Source organism: Genypterus blacodes, unplaced genomic scaffold (genome assembly GCF_046128005.1).
Source record: "Genypterus blacodes isolate CSIRO-AG114 ecotype Tasmania unplaced genomic scaffold, CSIRO-AGI_Gbla_v1 ptg000059l_1, whole genome shotgun sequence".
Lineage (NCBI taxonomy): Eukaryota > Metazoa > Chordata > Actinopteri > Ophidiiformes > Ophidiidae > Genypterus > Genypterus blacodes.
In genome coordinates, this window is record NW_027466871.1 from 451448 (window position 1) to 470845 (window position 19398).

General features: G+C 42.4%; 3 protein-coding genes across 6 annotated transcripts; all 3 read left to right on the forward strand.

The window, feature by feature from the left end:
* Positions 1-100: 100 nt before the first annotated feature.
* Positions 101-4390, forward strand: LOC143003295 (H-2 class II histocompatibility antigen, E-S beta chain-like). 2 transcript variants are annotated; one of them, XM_076153886.1, is made up of 6 exons: positions 2490-2624; positions 2787-3053; positions 3164-3445; positions 3671-3790; positions 4033-4068; positions 4189-4390. In XM_076153886.1, the coding sequence occupies exons 1-5, from the start codon at positions 2567-2569 to the stop codon at positions 4065-4067; spliced, it is 762 nt and encodes a 253-aa protein (XP_076010001.1). In that variant the 5' UTR covers positions 2490-2566; the 3' UTR covers position 4068; positions 4189-4390. The 2 variants fall into 2 exon arrangements, 1 of the variants encoding a protein (XP_076010001.1); XR_012963849.1 differs by lacking the exons at positions 3164-3445; positions 3671-3790; positions 4033-4068; positions 4189-4390 and adding exons at positions 101-209; positions 761-1024; positions 1135-1416 and having other exon boundaries at positions 1525-2624; positions 2787-2951.
* A 90-nt stretch (positions 4391-4480) lies between these two features.
* On the forward strand, positions 4481-7388 carry LOC143003294 (SPRY domain-containing SOCS box protein 2). The gene is made up of 4 exons (XM_076153885.1): positions 4481-5169; positions 5267-5476; positions 5925-6728; positions 6988-7388. Exons 3-4 carry the CDS (start codon positions 5978-5980, stop codon positions 7116-7118), a joined length of 882 nt encoding a protein of 293 aa, XP_076010000.1. The 5' UTR covers positions 4481-5169; positions 5267-5476; positions 5925-5977; the 3' UTR covers positions 7119-7388.
* A 488-nt stretch (positions 7389-7876) lies between these two features.
* On the forward strand, positions 7877-16108 carry msh5 (mutS homolog 5). 3 transcript variants are annotated; one of them, XM_076153667.1, is made up of 25 exons: positions 7877-8248; positions 8597-8720; positions 8863-8943; positions 9183-9236; positions 9376-9497; positions 9613-9722; positions 10028-10063; positions 10147-10229; positions 10327-10372; positions 11001-11139; positions 11244-11306; positions 11611-11739; positions 11931-12003; positions 12180-12289; positions 12418-12498; positions 12584-12671; positions 12785-12852; positions 13240-13358; positions 13608-13734; positions 14004-14153; positions 14452-14526; positions 14892-15038; positions 15214-15351; positions 15451-15524; positions 15647-16108. In XM_076153667.1, the coding sequence occupies exons 1-25, from the start codon at positions 8162-8164 to the stop codon at positions 15765-15767; spliced, it is 2445 nt and encodes an 814-aa protein (XP_076009782.1). In that variant the 5' UTR covers positions 7877-8161; the 3' UTR covers positions 15768-16108. The 3 variants fall into 3 exon arrangements, with proteins under 3 accessions (XP_076009782.1, XP_076009780.1, XP_076009781.1); XM_076153665.1 differs by lacking the exons at positions 15214-15351; positions 15451-15524; positions 15647-16108 and having other exon boundaries at positions 7877-8059; positions 8150-8248; positions 14892-15192; XM_076153666.1 differs by lacking the exons at positions 11244-11306; positions 15214-15351; positions 15451-15524; positions 15647-16108 and having other exon boundaries at positions 14892-15192.
* The last annotated feature ends 3290 nt before the right edge of the window (positions 16109-19398 follow it).

Sequence of the window (19398 nt, forward strand, 5' to 3'; positions counted from 1 at the left end):
CAAACAAAGAATAACTAGAATTTCCACATTTTTTGGTCATGTGACTCTGTGTTTGCTTCCTTCCTGGCAGCAGTAATAAAGAGACTCACACTGTGTTTCTGTTTTTACAATTTCTTCGGTGTGTCAATGATTGTGATCCTGAACGTCAGACATGGAGCGATCAATTGTCACCATTCTGCTGCTCAACACCATGTGTGCCTTTTCAGAACGTAAGCATGGGCTTTAAGTGTGACTCCTTTTGATCTAATTAGTATTAGAATTAAAGTCTGTGGTGTAAAAGTAAATATTGTTATTCTGTATTTCATTATGTAAAAATCCATGTTAAAGGCTTGTATTCGGTCTTCATTATTTAGTAAACAAGTACGAGTAGGAGCACTGAAATGTGCTCACTGTTAAGTTTTACTGCCAGATGAAAACCTTGCATCATATATTCCTGCTTTCAGAACTGTTGGAGGAAGAAAAAGAAACAAGATATTTGTAATCTTTCATGACTCAATGTCAAAAGTAACATACAACTATAGCAGCATATACATTCTATTAAGTCCAATATGAATTATCATACTTCATTAATCTCATTCCCATCAAACTAATCTAACTTGTGATGAATTCCTACATTGTTTCGTTTCCTGCTGATAGACATTACAAATGCCTTGATTAGTTTGAAAATATAAAGGTTGGTGGAAGACACATTTTTGAAATGTAAGTAAAAAGTTAGTTATTTATTATAATTACCTATTCTTCCCTCTGTATTGTTTTTCAGTCCCTCATGAAGCTATCGGGCTTGTGGGATGCTTTTTGAATGGTGTAAGTGAGGAAAGCTTTCAGTTTGATGGTGAAGAGATTTTCTATGCTGATTTCAAAAGAAATGAGCTTGTCTACACCATGCCTGCATTTCTTCATGTAGATCCAAGTTCATTGATTGACCCTGTGAGAACTTTGCATAGTGCAAGGAAAAATAGATTTGCATGCATTGCAAGAACGACATACATAGAGAAGGAAGAGAAAAATCCACCAGAAGAAAAAGGTAGAGTACTGTATATTGTATTAGCCAACACAATGGTGACATAATTGACATGATTGACTGAATGAACTGTTTTGATTGTGTCTTTTGGCATTATCATTTGACCCTGCAAGATATCCCAGAAAGTGTCATCTACGCTGCAGAAGAAATTCAGCTGGGAGTTGAAAACATGCTGATCTGCTATGTGACTCATTTGTACCCACCATCTATCAAATTCATCTGGACCAAAAATGGCCGTGAGGTTTCACATGGGGTTTCTGTCAGTCGGTACTATCCTAGTACTGATGGAACCCTCCACATGTTCTCAACCCTTACATTCACCCCAGCAGATGGGGACATCTACGGTTGCACTATTGAGCATGCAGCTCTAGAAAAGCCGCAAACAAGACTTTGGGGTAACTGCTTTATGAAATGTTTTACTCAAGTATGAAAAAAATATTCATGGCATTTTACAGACCCTTGCATACGTAAAGATACATTCAGTGTCTCCCTCTCCTCCACAGAGTCAGACTTGATTCCTCGCAGTGTGGGACCTGATGTGTTCTGTGGTTTCGGCCTGACTGTGGGCTTTTTGGGCGTTGCTATAGGGACATTTCTAATTGTCAAAGGACACCATGTTGCAAACTCTTAGTTACTCAGAGATCCACTTTATATATGGAACAGAGGCTGGAGCTGCTTGTATGAATTTCAGTGTCCTAGATTGAATACATTCTTAACAAATTATGCACACTACAAATAAATAAAGACAAGAAACAATAACTGAATAGATCACACAAGCTCCACAGGTCCTCACACCTGTACAGATGTGTGCATAAAGCTCATTTTACTTCCGTGATGACTTGTTTTCCCCTTATTCGCCATTGTTTTATTCATTTGAATTAAAAAAAGATTGATTTCTACTACAAAAGCTTAAGCATTACTTTTTGTTGTGTCTCTGGCCAATATGAACACAAAAACACATTTAACCAGTACTGAAAAGAGAGCGTGAGCCAATATGATTTACAATTCAGCTTTTTCTGTTTCCATTATAAATTCACACATTTTAACACTAGAGCAACAGTTAATAAAGCTTTCAATATAAACATGAACTGGTCTCTCTGATACAGAACAGCACCATTACTCCTAGAATTATGACTGAAACTGCTGCAAAATAGTCTTATGCGATGACAAAGACTTAAGTGTCATGTGTCAATAACAGTGAATAAAACTGGGTGGGATCACTGACCTCAAACTGATTGACTCGTCATGGTCGTAAATCTGCAGAGCTTGGAAAGAGTAAAAGTTCATTAGACAATATTAAAGTTGACAAAGTTTAGTTCAGTAGAATAATAGGGTGAGTATATACATAGCGGGATATATATCAAATTATATGGAAGGAATAAGGGCACAGGTTACAAGTACAAGTACAAGAATGAACAATGACTGTCAGGAATGACACGCCTCTTTTGGAACAACCTTGTTCTTCATTCAGCTCATTTACTTCCTTGTTTGTTTCAGTGTGTGTTCACTTCACTTGTATTGGCTGCGTTTCAGATTCACAATAAAATGTCGTCCCTCAGCTTATTTTCTATCCTTTTGCTGTGTCTATTATGTTCCAGAGTGGGTGAGTAACTTTAAAATATACATTTGAGGGCTTAGCTTAGTTTACTTATGTTACTGTTCAAAGTAGTACACAGACACAGTAAGTAGAGTCGAATATCCACTTGCTTGATCAAGCTTCTGTTCACATACACTACACTACACCATGTGCTGCTTTATTTTACAGGTGGTCACTTTGGTCACGGTATGATTCGCTGTCAGTTCACATCCAGGGATGGCAGCGATGCTGTGTACTTGGAGCAGTATTTCTTCAACAAGCTCTTTCTGGGACAATACAACAGTACTCTGAGGAAGTGGACTGCTGCCACACCAAAAGCAGTGGATATTGTAGCGCAGCTCAACAAAAATCCATCTTTGCTGGAACAAATGCAAAAGAATACAAACATTTGCATAGACAGTATACCATTACTGCATAATTATCTTTTGACGCCAGGTAATTTTCATGATCACGGGAATAAATCTCTTCAATCACATCATTAATTTTTACGACTTCAGCTCGTACTTGTAATTCCTGATTATGTTTTTGTTTTGGGTATTTTCTAGCCGAGCCCTATGTCCGGCTGAGATCAGCTGAAGCAAGCAGCAGCAGGCATCCAGGCATCCTCATCTGCAGTGTGTACAACTTTTATCCCAAACAAATTCGAGTGACATGGCTGAAGAATGGAAAAGAAGTGACATCTGATGTGACCTCCACTGAGGAACTGCCTAATGGGAATTGGTTTTACCAGATCCACTCCCACCTGGAGTACACTCCCAAACCTGGAGAGAAAATCTCCTGTATGGTGGAACATGCCAGCCTCACAGAGCCCAAACTGTATCACTGGGGTAGGGTTGTGTGCATGTGGACTGATGAAATGTATGCATGTTCTTGGTTAAGATCCTTTTGTATTTTCCAGTGTGTTGAGAATAATGCTTAATATAACTGAATATCTAGAATATTTCTATTTTGTCTGAGAGGATGAATTAGAGGAAGCCTTCCGAGACTCTAGCGTGCAATTTCGAAATATTGATGAATGGAAACATTATGGTGTTTGTTTTTGTTGTTTTTAGAACCTACAAATGAGGAAGTCAGGAATAAAATGGCTGTGGGGACAGCTGGGTTTGTGCTGGGGCTGATCTTTTCAATTGCTGGACTGATTTACTATATGAGGAGTTGCAAGAGAGTCTCTGGTGAGAGTCTAAACACAACATTCACGTTGACAATGGCTGCAATTCAATTATTTCAATTGCTGAGCATTGGGAGCTGGTATTAAGCAACATGTGTACAAATGATCAAGAATTTTACCCCTGACACCTCAGCACTGTATAAAAATGGACACTATGCAAGATATTATGTATGTTGAATATCAGAACTACTGTTAATCTAACACTGCTGGAGCCTCATCAATGTTTTGTTGCTTTGTTTTTCCCAGGGAGGAGTTTGGTTCCAACACACATCACAGAATAAGGTAGGTGTTTACAGTTACATCTCCTAAAACTGGTTTAACTCTGCATCATTCATGGGAACTTTAAGTTGAAGTCATTTATCTGGTCAAACAACCTGTTTATGCTTTAAATTTTAAAAACAGAAACCTGAAGTTTCGGATTCCATTCATGTTACTCAGGAGAGCACCACACTGTAACGAGCAATGAGGCAACATGTCTGCTGTCCTGAGACCTTGAAATATGTACATACAAAATGTATCCATTATGCATAACTGTACATTTGACAAATAATTTGATACATATGACATGATCACTGTTGATGAATAAAAATTAAATTACCAGTAACATTCCAGAACACTGTGTTTTTTCTCCGCAGCATTATTCACACATGACATGCTTTGACAACTTTTACCAAATGCTGAGATGCAAGTATAGTAGGGCTACAGACCCAAATATGACTGGACAGGCAAGACACCCACAAGGAACATGGTGTTATGAATATGAATGCTGTTACACTTGACAAACAAACAAAGCAAAAACAGACCAAAAATGTATTTTTAGCTGGGTGTCCTTGGTGTTACAGATGCTTCAAGGGTTGACAACCCCAGTGTCATAATAAATTGGATGTTATGACAAGCTGTCTTCCCCAAGGCTCATTTTTATCAATTTAATTTCCAGTGTCTCCTTGCATGACTGCATCAGGTCGTGCAGTCTGGTTAGAGAGATAAGATTAGAGAGGTTATATTTAGGTTTAAGCTTCAAACGCCAAGTTTAGTCTAGTTTGGTACATGTTAGGTGGGTGATTATTACCCGTCATTAATAACACTGTGAATCCTGCAGCTTCCTTTCATTTAACGGTGCAGAAGGTCTCATTTGCCTGTCATACGGAACTGAGGGCTATAAAAAAATGCCACGGTCTCTGCTGCTCTTCGGCGCAGGCGCACTCGGGAATCATGAGCCGTTTTGGCTTCTATTTTCTGTTTTTCTTCTTATTAATAAAGTGGCCGAGTTTTATACTCTTCGTGTGTTTCGCCGTTTATGTTTACATCCATTACAGAACGCGATAAAAAGAAGGTCAATGGAAATGGGTTAAGAAAATGAACTAAAACGGGGAAACGATAAAGGTTGGTTGCGGTTGGATAAGACAATCATCGATTATTCGCTGTTTCGATGTTGATCGATTCACAGGCACGTCAGCGTCTCTCGTCCTTGTCACTGCAGCTCCGGATGTCGTCAGTGTGCAGTGATGGACTGTGCTGTTCCCGCCGCGGAGGTCGTCCCGTCATCATCAGTGAACCGGTTACGTTACCGAGCAGCGATAATACGCAGGGGCCGCTTGATAAGACGCTCATATAAAGACTCTCTCTCACACACACAGGGTGTCAGCAAGCAGCCTGCACACTGTGAGGGAAGCAGCCAGCGAAGCAGCCGGTAAGAGTCACTCTGTACTGTACTTCACTTCCCTGTACCCAACTACTCTAACTAAATATGCTCTGCTCTATTCTCATAATGCGCCTCACTCTCCTGTAACTCTATCTCACTCTGCTCTGCTCCACTAATCAAGCTTATCCTTTCACTTATGGCACTTTACTGTACTTAACTCTACTTAGCTCTTCTCTTTTTATTCCACTCTGCTCTAACCACTGTTTCTGTAAACATGAAACTGAAGAACTTGATAAATGATGATAATATATTTCACATCTACATCTGTCAGTTTCAGTGTCATGAACTTCTCATTTCCCACGTCAGTACATTTGTCTTGTTCTAATAATATAAGTAATGTCAGGTCACATCAGATGTCATGTTATCTTACTGCCTGTGAATTTCCAGCTGTGAGGTCATCTAGTACTGAATGTTATGTTATGTCCTCTCTCCACAGTGAGTCAAAGTCAGAGTTACCCTGAGTGCTGTCTGTTTGGACTGTTTGTACCAATGGGTATCACCCTGTCAGTGTGGCTGTACAGTGCAGCAACAGATAGCCCTCCCACCTCTTCACCAGTGTTTCCATTACTGGCCAACCCAACCTCGTCTCGCCTCGCCGTCACATTAAACTCCTCTCCAGTTGCTCCCGGAGACTGTCGCTCCCACTGGAGCTCTGTCCACCGCTCGCCTCACTTCCTGCTCTCTGCCTGCAGAGAGGAAGCAACACGTTCACCTGTCGCTCTGATCACCGACGGGGTGAGGGCTGAGATGGGCGTTAAGAGTGGACTGCACATCTGGGAGGTGCTGTGGAACCCCACACATAGAGGAAGTCACGCTGTCATGGGCATTTCCACGCAGGACTGTCCTCTGCAGGCCTCTGGATACAATGTGCTGGTGGGGGGAGACTCAAAGTCCTGGGGCTGGGAGCTCAAAACCAATCAGCTTTGGCATGGTGGACAAAGTCTGGGTCTGTACCCGGGTAAAAGCCGGAGATGTCGCTCTGGGGCCTCAAAGTTTGTTCAGCCTCACATTTCACCACAACCCCAGAGTCAAAAAGAGACGGAGGAGACACCTCTCCCCATCCCGGAACGTGTTCTGCTGGTTCTGGATGCTGATGCAGGGACTCTGGGATACGTCGTTGATGGATGCTTCCTTGGCGTAGCGTTTAAGGACCTGCCTCTGGGGGTGGAGCTGTTTCCAGCCGTGAGCAGTGTTAGGGGCGGAGCCAGCATACGCCTGCGCTACTTGAATGGTGCCACTCGTAAGTGTCAAGCTTTCACTAGTGATGAGTAATATTCAACATTTTGATTTTGATCTGATATGAAGTAATGTCAGGGTAGATCATGTACTACTGGCACTGACACTGATACTGATACCATCACTTGGCTTGCTACTGAGCTATTCCACCAATACACAGACCTGCAAAGAGACAATAGGACGACAGTAGCTTGAGTGTCATTAAACACATCTTCACTGCAAATAAATTTTAATGTATCTTTCTCTCTCTCCCTCCCTCTCAGGTGACCCACCTGCTCTGATGGCTTTGTGTGGACTGTCTATCCAACAAATCTTAGGGCAGCAAAGGCAGAATGAAACAAACAAACTGCCTCTGCCCCCTCCTCTCCAGCACTACCTGCTTTCTAGCCTGTGACGTGTACAATAGGAAAGTCTGTGAGAATCACTGCACCCTGTGCCATCGACTGACATTGTATATGAAAGAATATGTTCTTATTTGTTATTTAATGGACAAGATATCTATATTATTATTGAACCTATTTATTATTAACTTAAGGATGTTGTATCGCCAAATTGCACCCAGGAGTCTATAAAATGACTTCCATCAGCCATAAATTTGAACACTGTAAAATGTGCTGGGTTTCAAAACATAGACATTTTGGGATTTTGGGGGATCATTTCTATGTTTGTGTGTAAAATACATAGTTTATATTTAATGTTGACTCTGTCATTACTGCTGTTAAGGTTTCTATTTCACTGTTTGTTTGTTTGTTTTTGAAAAACAACAGATTCAAACCTATTTCAAGATGGTGGCATTAAAGAGGAGTTTATTGTTATGAAGAGGTTGCCAATAAATAAAAAACTAGCAAACTAAATGGACAGAAGGACAGAATACTATTCCAGGGAGTTGTAAAGGTTGAGTGGGTGAGTCTGTCCAAAAAATACATTATCATAGCTGTAAATCTTTGCTAAGTCATAGTTTTCATTGAGGTAAATAATGTGTGGGGGTTTGGCGAGTAAACAGGTACATTAATTACGGCCCCGCTGGCTGCGTTCCATTCAGTTGTGTCGTTGCCAGCACCCTGGTGTTGTGAACGCGGGCTCACAGCCACGGTGCTAAATGGAACGGAGCCATTTTTAAGCGCAAAGGAGGTGCGCGTGAAAAGCGGTCTAGAAACAAGAAGCTAGATGCTACAAGAAACTAAACCACACTTGCTTTCTGTCATGATTTAACTTAATAAAAGATACTGAGGCCCCACCGCTTTACCTCATCAATTCAAGTAAACAATTGACTGCAAACATAGCTGTGGTTTACCTGGCTAATAAGCAGTTCGTTTGTTTTAATCTAGTTTGTTGGTATGTAACAGCTAACCCTGGGCGTTCTGTTCAATACCTGGTGCGTGTTAATAAAGCTGGTTTGAGTTTCATTTGTATGGTTCTGTGTAGAATTAAACCTTCATGGCTGCAGTGGGAAGTCCGAGAGAAGGTGGGATTGTTTTTGGTCCCACGGGCTTAAATGGAGAAGAGGAAGAAGAATCAGCTGAGGTGAGTCTCAGAATCAGCCACCTGGTTTCTATCACAAGCCAAATTTTACCAGGTTATTTGATGGAATTATTTAAAAATGTCCAAACTGTGACTCAGAAAAGTTCCTCACACAAAAAATGTCAGCTGGAGATCTCACATCTTGAGTTTCTATGCGGCATCATCCATGAAATTTTGATTTTATGTGATATATATTTTTGTATTTGTTTTGAATTAACATTTGAGAAATACAATGGCTTAAATGCGATCATCATAAATACCTCAAATAGAGACAGTTCCATCACAGGAAGGAGACAGGCAGCACTGAGGAGCAAATATGTGATATTGTAAAATTTGTCCATGAATTTGTAGGTTTTATTGAGCGTTTTGGTGCAGCAAGGACAGGTGGGTCTCTGTTTCTATGACAGTAAAGACTCCAAACTGCACTACATGGCAGACACTCCTGATAACCACGAGCTCCACCTCCTGGCCAGAGGTAGGACGTGCAATTTTCCTCAATAATCCGTTCTTGGCCTGTTTCCCCTGTTGATTTCTTTTATAGATATGGTCATCTTATCTATAACTTGTCTAAAACTGCTTGTATTTGCCTTTTCTGCGATGACTTTGCTCTTATCTAGTCCTCCAGGAGGTCGGTCCCCATGTAATTATTACAAGTGCGAAGCAGGAGCACAGCACGACCCTCTTTTTGCAGCGTCTGGGTGAGTTCCGGTTGTGAAGGAATGATGAGTGAAGGACTGAAAGGTGTCTATTTTTAATCTAACATGGTTCAGAGGGTTAGTTACAGGGTCACGGGATGGGATGAGACAAAGGATGCTTGATAATATCCACCGTTTGAGGAAGTTCAAATTGTAATCATTTCTATCATATGAAACCAGTAAAGATGAAGTTGTGTATGTCATAATGTCTTTATTCAATTTGTTTTCTATTGTTTTTGCAGGTTCAAACCCAGATTACAAACCTGAGGTGGTGATTTATCCGTATGTTGACTTTGGTAATCAATCACTCATTATAATAACAATTCCAATCACCCGCACCCAGTTTGTTTATTTGACAGGAAAGACAAACAAATATGAATCAGTACGTCTCATTCTGCATGTGTGTACTGAAGCAGAAATGCTTTCATGTTGCAGGTCTGGAGGTCAGTAAGCAGAGGCTGCTTGCTGCCAATCTGCCGTTCCTCCCCTCCTCCATCTCAGAGAGAGAGAGATTATCCTACCTCTCTTCCTGTATCTCCTTTGACTCTACTCTGATGGTGAGCCAACTGCCATCTCATCCATCAGTCAATCATCACACTACAGGAGCGTGTACCCCAGCTGTCTGTCATTTTATTGTGTTAGAAGTGTGTTCATTTGTTTGTGTGTGTGTAGCTGCGCGCACTTGGTGCTCTTCTGAAATGTCTGGACAGGAGGAGAGTGGGAGTGGAGCTGGAAGACCACAGTGTTGGAGTTCCTATCCTGCAGTTCCACGCCTACACACTGTAAGACACACAAACATGTATTTATGAGCACACACACAGCTAACCAAGTTTACATTATGTCGATCTTGAAATGCTATTCATCTATTCATTGCACATTTCTGCATTAATGTTGATTGCCTCTTTTTGTTTGTGTCAGTATTCACTGTTTGTGCTTTGTCTAATGTCCAATGTTTTTGTGGTTTATGCTGCTGTGTTCATTGTTAAAAAAAACCTTCCAAATAACTAAACTTGTTCTTGTGTTATGTAGTTTGCCTGAATGAAAAATAACATAACTGAACTATAATCTGTGCTTCATCCGATCATAGTAAAGGTGTGGTGTACATTGACCAAGACACATACAGGTAAACACTTTGCTGATCACTCATTAGTTGTTCCTTGTTCACGGTGGAGCTCATTTCAGTTTGTGTGCCTGTATTTGTCCCAGTGTACTTCAAATATTCAAGTCAGAACTGCATCCATCTGTGTATAAGCTGCATTCAGGTGAAAAGGAGGGACTCAGTCTTTATGGTATGTGACTCTGATGGTAGTGTTTCATGACATCACCTCCCTGGCTCATGTTATTGTGTGTATTACACAACAATATTGACCTTTATGTTTGTTTTAGGGATACTAAACCGTTGTAGGTGCAAGTTTGGCTCCAGACTACTTCGGTAAGCAACATATTCAGTCACATATAGACAAACAATAATAGCTATGCCTCTAACAAAAGAGAACACAGCGTTTCCTGCATGTGTCTTGCCCTACCAAGGACCCTGCTGTGCCTGGATAAATATATATAAAAACACATTGATGACCTCCAGAACATTATCTAGATCCAAACTAGATGTCATCTTTTCATCAGAGTGATCTATTGTATCATTAGCCCAACTGATGAAACTGCTGCGGTTCAAAACAAACAGCAATACATCAAAACTGAATGAAACAAAAACTACCAAAGCTACAAATGAATGAAAAAAGCTCTTAGTCATTTTTGACTATGAAACAACAGCAATGCTGTTTAGTGATTCAACCATTGCTTTACTATCTAGTAAGGATTTCATACCACTGCCTGTAGCTATGGCAACAATATAAACGTGCCCGGTCATTCTAACACTTGCATCATCTGGTTTCAGTATTTTTCATTTAAATCTCTGCATTATTCATTTTGTACACATCCAAACTTTATCATGTTAGCAGAGATCCAGGCAATAGATGAATTGGACGCTGTGCAGTTCAGTAGTATTTGTCATCATTTTGGCTGTAACATAAGTGTAAGTGATTCCCTCTCTGCTGTTCTAGCCAGTGGTTTCTTCGGCCAACACGGGACCTTGCTGTGTTACACAGAAGACAGGAAGTCATACGTTTCTTCACGTTACCTCAGAACTCTAACTGCCTGAGCAACCTGCAGTCCTCGCTACGCAACATTAGAAACATCCCGGTAACACCATTAACCAGCAGCCTCCTTCATTTACAACTTAGCCACTGAATCTGAATCACCACCTGACCTTTGTTGTGTGCGCGCATGTGTGTGTGTGTGTGTAGACTCTTCTGCGCAGAATGTCTCTCTCCCACACTAAAGTGGCTGATTGGCAGAGTCTTTACAAGGTTGGAGCCACAGTTCTATTTCACATAATTTAACTTTTTTGTTTTTGCTTTCATATTTAATAAATGTATAAACTAATTATGTGGAAATTATTTTGAATCCTCTGAGGTTTATGTGTTTAGTTTTTTTTTTACCTTTCTTTTCAGTTTGAGGGATGCATTCAGCTGTTTACACTGTCTCTCCATTTATTCTTAATTAAGGCATATTCTAAGACAGAAGGACATTTTGGGTGAATTTTAGTATTACCATGCACACCTGAGTTGTGTTGTGCGTGTGTGCGTGTGTGTGTGTGTGTGTGTGTTTCAGACGGTGTACAGTGCAGTGTGTATCAGGGACACCGTGCGTCACCTGCCTCAGTCCATTCAGCTCTTTCATGACATCAGTGAAGGGTTCTCTGATGATCTCCACTATATCACCTCCCTCATCAGCAGAGTTGTGAGTCCCCCCCCCCCATACACTCATGCAATATTCATATTCTCATACATCATTCCCACATGCATACTGTATATATGCAAATGTGAACTCCTGGGTGTTGCTACCACACTCAGTAGGACATACAGTAGTTTTCAAACATATTATGTTGAGCTTGAATAAGTTGGACTCCAAGTCTGTCTTGGGATTGATAGGTGGACTTTGAAAGCAGTGTGACTGAGAACCAAATTACCATCAACGCCAATGTGGACCCTGCAATTGATGAAAGTGAGTTTTCCACTGCAGGATACAAAGACAGAGTGATGAGTGGAGCAGTCTGTTTGAATTGCGTTCTAAGTGGATCATAAATGCTGTTCACAAAGCTCTTACATGCCAGTTTAAGTTATGAGTTTGTGTGTTTATACGCTGGCTGAAGGTTTTACTGTGTCTCCTCCCTCCATTAGAGAAGAGGAGAATGATGGGATTGTCTGACTTTCTGACAAATGTTGCCAGAAGAGAGCTGGAACATCTGGACGCTCGCATCCCCTCCTGCTGTGTCATCTACATTCCTCTGGTGTGACTGACCCACTGAAAGCTGCTACACGCTTCCCATACTCATTTGGGGTGTAAATGTTTCTCTGGGACACAATGTTTTACTGAAGACTATGGGAATGTTTAACTCCTTTTCTGACTCATCCTCAGATAGGGTTCCTGCTCTCTGTCCCTCGGCTCCCTAGCATGGTAGAGAAAGAGGATTTTGTGATATTCGGACTGGATTTTATGGTTTGTGTGTTAACTCGGTGTGCCAATTAGAAAACTGGTCATGTGCTTGTATGTTTTTCCACATGTGTATTCCCGTGTGTTCTAGTTTCTATCAGAGGAGCGTTTGCATTATCGCAGCCAGAGAACCAGGGAGCTAGACGACTTCTTTGGGGATCTGCACTGTGACATAAGAGGTCTTTACAGGAAGCATTTATCTCATAGCTGCACATTTTATATTTAACACAACCTCCACTGTCAACTTGTCAAGATGTTATCCCGAGGTACAGTACTTTCCCCTTTCTGTCAGACATGGAGACTGCAGTTATGACACAGCTTCAGAATGCAGTCCTTGAGAGAAGCACCTCCCTCTACAAGGTCAGTTTGTTTCCGTGTGTTTGTGCACCTTGAGGTGTGTGCTCCCGTATGACTCCCACCCTGATAACATGATTGTGGGTGTGAAGGTAATGCTGTAGTGTTATGTATGTAGGTGGATTGTGAAGTGATTAGCTTTCAGTGTTTGCTGCTGTGTGGGCAACTGTGTAATTGGAAATTATGGAGGATAAACTGAGTACAGTTAGAGTTTAAAGCTTTGATATTATTAGACTGCAACAAATTTAATGTAAAAGAAAATGTAAAGAACTGAATGACTAGATTCTGTTTACTGCAGCTTTAGGGTTGTGTTTATTTTCTTTCTAGAGTAATGGAATAAATATGGAACCATTTCTGTCCACATCCAGTGTGATTAACATCTTTCTTGGTCAGGTTCTGGAGCTCAGTGCTGAACTGGACTGCCTAATGGCTCTGAGCAGTGCCTCTCAAGAATACGGCTACAGCTCCCCTAAAATAGCCAACCACAGGAAGATAACAATCACACAGGGCAGGTCAGCACAGAGACAGAAGAGATACTGCTTAAATTAGGTTCAAAGTCTGTTTAATGTGGCACTTTACTGCACTCTGAAAGCAGGTACATTAATTACGGCCCCGCTGGCTGCGTTCCATTCTGATGTGTTGTTGGCAACACCCTGGTATTGTGAACGCGGGCTCACAGCCACGGTGCTAAATGGAACTGAGCCATTATCAATACTGGCCTGGTTAATGTATAATGACTGTGTACCTTTTGTCCTTTATAGACACCCACTCTTAGAAATGTGCTCCCCCATGTTTGTGGCCAACTCCTTCCAGAGCAGCGAGTCACAGGGCCGAGTCAAGGTCATCACCGGCCCCAACTCATCTGGCAAGAGCATCTACCTCAAACAGGTCACACACTAACAAATAAATGCTTCATATATAAGGACTGGACTGGATGGATTAATAAGTTGGGTTGTTTTTACCGTGTAGGAGCTTCACAAAACACATTCAGAGCCACAGATAACAAAGTTTCTTAATGAAAATTCCATCAGTGAGTTCACACCTCCAGGCTGTTGGTGAAATTCAGTGATGTAACTCTTATTCCCTCACAATTTGTCAGATTCACACCACAGCACTTGTTTGTTGACTGTAACCCATTGTGTGATTGAATTTGGCAGGTGGGTCTGATTGTGTTCATGGCTCTGATTGGCTCCGACGTGCCTGCAAAGGAGGCAGAAATCGGCCTGGTGGATGGATTCTTCACACGCATGCACAGCAGAGAGTCTGTGTCTGTGGGTCTAAGCACCTTCATGATAGACCTCAACCAGGTACCTGACACGGTGACACATGCGGGCAAGCACGGTCGCAAGCGCGTGTGTGTATGTGAGTCAACGTGTCACAGTGTGTAGGTTTGGAAATGTATGAATTCAAAACACGTCGGTCTTTTCACTCCCACTCTCCACATTTTTGCAAAGCACCTACTGCCCACAACCATCACTTGCGCACTTATGCACACACACACACACACACACACACAGAGACACACACACACACACACACACACAAGGACACACAGACATGGACACACACAACAAAATTCTAACTGATTGTTTCTCTTTTCTCCAGATGGCCCAGGCCCTCAACAGAAGTACCGGCAACTCATTAGTTCTCATCGATGAGTTTGGAAAAGGAACAAACACTGTGAGTTCCAACCGATTTGTGAATTAAATACAAGTCTGTCCTCCTGTCTGTTTGTCTGTCTAAAGAAACTTTAAATGAAAACAAACACAGATAGGGATATGATGTTTAGCCTTTAACTTTGAGGGTATTTGACAAGGAGTATCATTTCGGGTGAGATCAGTTGAATTATCAGGGACAACACAAAGACAACAGACTGTGTTTTCATGTTCCACTAAGAGCTTTATCCATGATAGCAGGCTATCAAGGGTTTATGTCATGAGCTTATCCAAAACAAGAGATAAGAAAGCTGGAATGGCTGCTTGGATCAGACAGAAAACACTAACTAAATGCTCATTAGTTACCTACGGCACGATGTTTACCTCCAGGTGGATGGACTGTCCTTGCTGGCTGCATCCATCTCTCACTGGCTGAGGAAAGCTCCAGCAGATCTCCCTCATGTCCTGTTGGCTACTAACTTCCACAGCCTGCTTCAGCTGGGCCTGTTACCCTCCTCCGACCTGCTGGCTCTCCTGGTACAGACAAACTCTCAATCTGAGCTGGAAGAATGATTTCACCTCAAGATTCAACCTCAAGCATTTGTGTTGAGGATCAAGTCATGAATCCAATCAATCTTCGTGTGTGTGTGTGCGTGTGCGTGCGTGCGTGCGTGCGTGCGTGCGTGCGTGTGTGCGTGTGTGTGTGTCTCAGACTCTAGAGACAGCTGTGGATGGAGATGAGTTGGTGTTTCTGTACCAACTGAAAGAGGGAATTTGCCAGTCCAGCTATGCTGCCAACATTGCCACATTGGCAGGCCTGCCAGCTAGCCTTGTCCAGAGAGGAGTGGAGGTGCATAAACACACGCACACACACACACACACACACACACACACATTCTCACATGAAGGCAGGGTCTTGAGGGTTGTTTGTGGATGTGTGTTTGTTCAGGTGTGTGAACTGTACAGAACAGGACGGCCCATTAAACGCATTGATAAGCTGTCATCGGACGAACAGGCGAACAGGTTTGTTAAACTGCAAATGCAAACACAGGACAAAGCAGAGAAAAGTGTCTGTGTTTAAAGCAGACAGGGGTGTGTGTGTGTGTGTGTGTGTGTGTGTGTGCGCATGTGTGTGTGCTTAACAGGTGCAGGTCTGTGGTGCAGAAGTTCCTGGGCCTGGACCTTGAGGACAAAGATTTGGATCTGCAGCGCTTCATGAAGAAAGAGCTCCTGCCCTCTGCTGGGGAGCTGCTGAACCACAACTGAACTAAGACACACTGGGTCCTCTCACACTGCCTGGGTCAGTATGTGTGTGTTCCCCTCCCCATGGTGTCATGTGCTTTGGGAAGAAAGATAGTTTTACTGAGGTTGATAAAACTCATTTCCTTTAATAGATGAACATAGAAACACTGAAACATTTCCTGCATGGAAGACCTTGAATGTTACAGAAACAAGTTGCAGCCAAAACCAGTTTCTCTGTTGTTCAGTGTGATCCTTTATATCTGTTAGAGTGGTGATTCTACTTTCACTATTTAGTTTGAGTCATTTCAGCATCTCCTCACAAAGTCTTGCATGTATTTCCGGTTGGTGAATGTGAGGCTGTGGAAGCTTGGCTGAGGTGCCACAGAGTCAGGAGAGCCACAGAGGGACAGAGCAGCGTGCGGATGGGGAGAGGGGACGGGCTGAGTCGCAGAGCGGCGTGTGGCAGCGATGCTTGGTCATCACATACACACAGAACTCCACAGGGGGGCATCGCCTCACACTCCTCTGCCTTCACACAACCAAACATCTTAACGTCCAGAAGATCCACGGGGTAGACAAAGCGATGGAGTATGTACCAGGGATTTCCCAGTCTAGTTACGATCCTCGCCCTGAACTGTTGAGACGCCACTTGCAGTTCCACACACGCGCGCACACACTCGGCCTGTGTCACACCGCTCCCCATGGCTGCAGTTAGTTTTGGTAGTGAAACACGCGTCCCAGAAGCCCAGATCACAACAGAAACACTTCAGCCACTCCTCCTCCTCCTCCGCATATTTTGACATCTCCACGCTGCTCTATCTGCTCCTCTTCCTCACCTGATCCACAAGAACACAGAGACAAGCAAAGAGCAAAAGAGAGAGAGAAATAAATAATAAAACTGTGTTGCGTAAGTCAGAGCCCTGTGGGTAACATTTGTGAATTAATAGATGGAAGGCAAGTGAATGTGCTGCTAGAGGGATTTGATCTGGTTGAAGAGGGCATGTTAGGACTTTAATTGAGCAGCCCAGGTGGAGTTAGACCCAGTGTGTGAATATGCATCACCTGTGTTTGTAACGCTCCACACTAACATAAGTCCTGTAAGTCATAGTAGTTTATTATACGATGTTCAAAAAAGAAATTGGAGAGGTGTTTCATTTTCATTTATGTCTAATTTGAGATATCTGTCTGATTGGTGTTTATGAAGTGAACATTCTTTCTTCTGGGAGCAGTAATTGTGTTGTGTAAGTGAACAGTCCAGCCAAACTCAGGAGGCAGATTCTGCTCAAAAGCTTTGCGAATCCCAGAAATATTTTGTTTATTCCCCAACAGTCTGGAATGAGTTTCTGTGAGTGGATGACTTGTGTTATTTAGGGAGTGTGTTCATGTCCCTGGGCAGCATCGTGTTTCTATTAACCAGACAACAACCCTGGAATTAATAAGAGAACATTGGCACATTCTACCACACCATCCCCAGAAAAGGATACGCTGCCTCTTGTGATGCAACGGGAACTATCATTTACTAAGATTAGGACTTTATTCAATATTATATAAATGATCTCTATTTGAAATTTGTGTTTGGACTCCCACTGTCAGAGCTCATTTGGCTGCCAAATGGTTGCTTTTGGCACAGCTTCAGAATAGTGGAACAGGGACAACTAAGCCATTTCCTGGGTATTAAGATGCATGTAAGTGGACTCACAATCCTTATCCCCTCTCATCTTGTTACCCCGGAGCTCCCTCAGGTGGACTAGCAGAGCAGAGGGGGGGGGGGGGGGGGGGGGGCAGGAACAACAACAACAAGTTTAAGATATGAAATGAATCTAGGCAGGACAGAAAGAGATGCGTCAGCTATCGCCAGTGTTCTGCTTTTCTGAGCCGCTCTATCTCTCAAGTGGGACTGTATGTCACAAGGAACAGATAAACATGATTTCAAATTAGGTCACAGACAAATAAGTGGGTGGGGGATGAAGAGTTGGATTAGACGCTCCAACAGTTCAAATGGGTTTTAAGCAAAAGGAGATCTTTCTGTAGCATGGGAATGATCTTTTCAGGACAGTAACAGCAGACCAGCTCACATTCTCTGCATAGAGTACAGATTGCCCCCCACCCTCCCCCAAACACACACATACACACCTTTAAAGACTAGCATTCTCGGGCAGCTGTGAATGTGTGGCAGCATTAACACACACACAGGTACAGCCTCCTTATGAGCATCATGGGAGAATGTGAGTGGTTTCATTGCAGCACCGTGTGGCTGCTTCCATATAGGAGACACCGTGAGCACTGCTGCCTGGAGCCTTACAACTGGATTAGGCGGCGAGGCACCTGTTATCATTCTGCACCAATCACCACTGCTGAAAGGCTGCGGGCATTCAAACAGCTCAAGTTTGGGGAATAGATACAAATAATGCATAACCCGAGAGGAGGCGGGGGGGTGACGGGTGAGGCAAGTGAGAGGATTTTATAGCTTGTTATATTTCAGAAAGCGTCACTTGGGTCGTTTAACGGAGGATAAAGTGTGGATGTTATATAAGATGTAAAGCTTCCCGTCGTTTGTAAAGGAGGCTGCATCGTCTCCACTCACTCTCACTCTGCTCTGCTGGAGTCAAAGGTAAAAGACTTTGGGTGACATCATCAGTGTCTGAGATGTTTGGTGATTCTCTGCTGCCTGCATCCTGAGTCAGCACAGGGTTAAGCAGCTTACTGCCTCTCTTTCGCTCAGATATGTATCAGTGCACACACACACACACACACACACATACATACACGCGCACACACACACACACACACACACTGCAGCACGAAGCCTTGCTGAATTATGCAACACACGACACTGAGCGAACGCGTCACACATACAAGGAACCTAAAGAATCGTGGGATTATCTCAAAGAGAATAAAAGACTCAAGATAGTAATAAAAAAAAATAAAGCTTCCTACAATCAATGTGTCATCAGAGAGAGATTACAGGTCTACGTTTAATCAGACTTTCAGGATTACAGCCAGAATCCATATCCATTGTTTATGCATATGGACAAGACAAACATATTCCTATTACAAGTACATTTACTCAAGGACTGTAATCTACTGTCCATTTACTTGACAGTTGTAAATATTAGTTTCTTTGCAGGGTTACATTTAAGATTAATAAAATAAAATGTATAAATCAACAAATGGTCAACTTTTTGAAATGTCCTGTTTGAGCTCACTGATCATTTATATTGGACTTCATTTAAAGAGTTAATGGAGAAACCTATCCCAGACCCAACTAGACCATTCCTCACAATGGATGATTGAGTTACTTACAGTACTTTTCACTTCTAATACTTATTTTGTTAGATTTGTAATTGATTCATTTATTGCAGTTCTGCCTTCTTTGAGTGTTTCTCCTGCTGATGTCTATAAGGATAAACATCTAATCCAGCATCTGTCCCTCAAAACATCTCACACTCAGAAGCTTTATGTGTGTGTGTGTGTGTGTGTGTGTGTGGCTGATAGAGCGATGTGTTGCTTTTCTGAGTGGTGTTAGCGAAGGAGACTCCCAGACAGCAGCAGGATATAGTGTACAGTCAAAACACGTCTCGCCAACTCGTCTCCCTTAATAAAATCTACGCGTCCTATTGGATGATGTCATACCTACTCACCACCTTCCGCACTG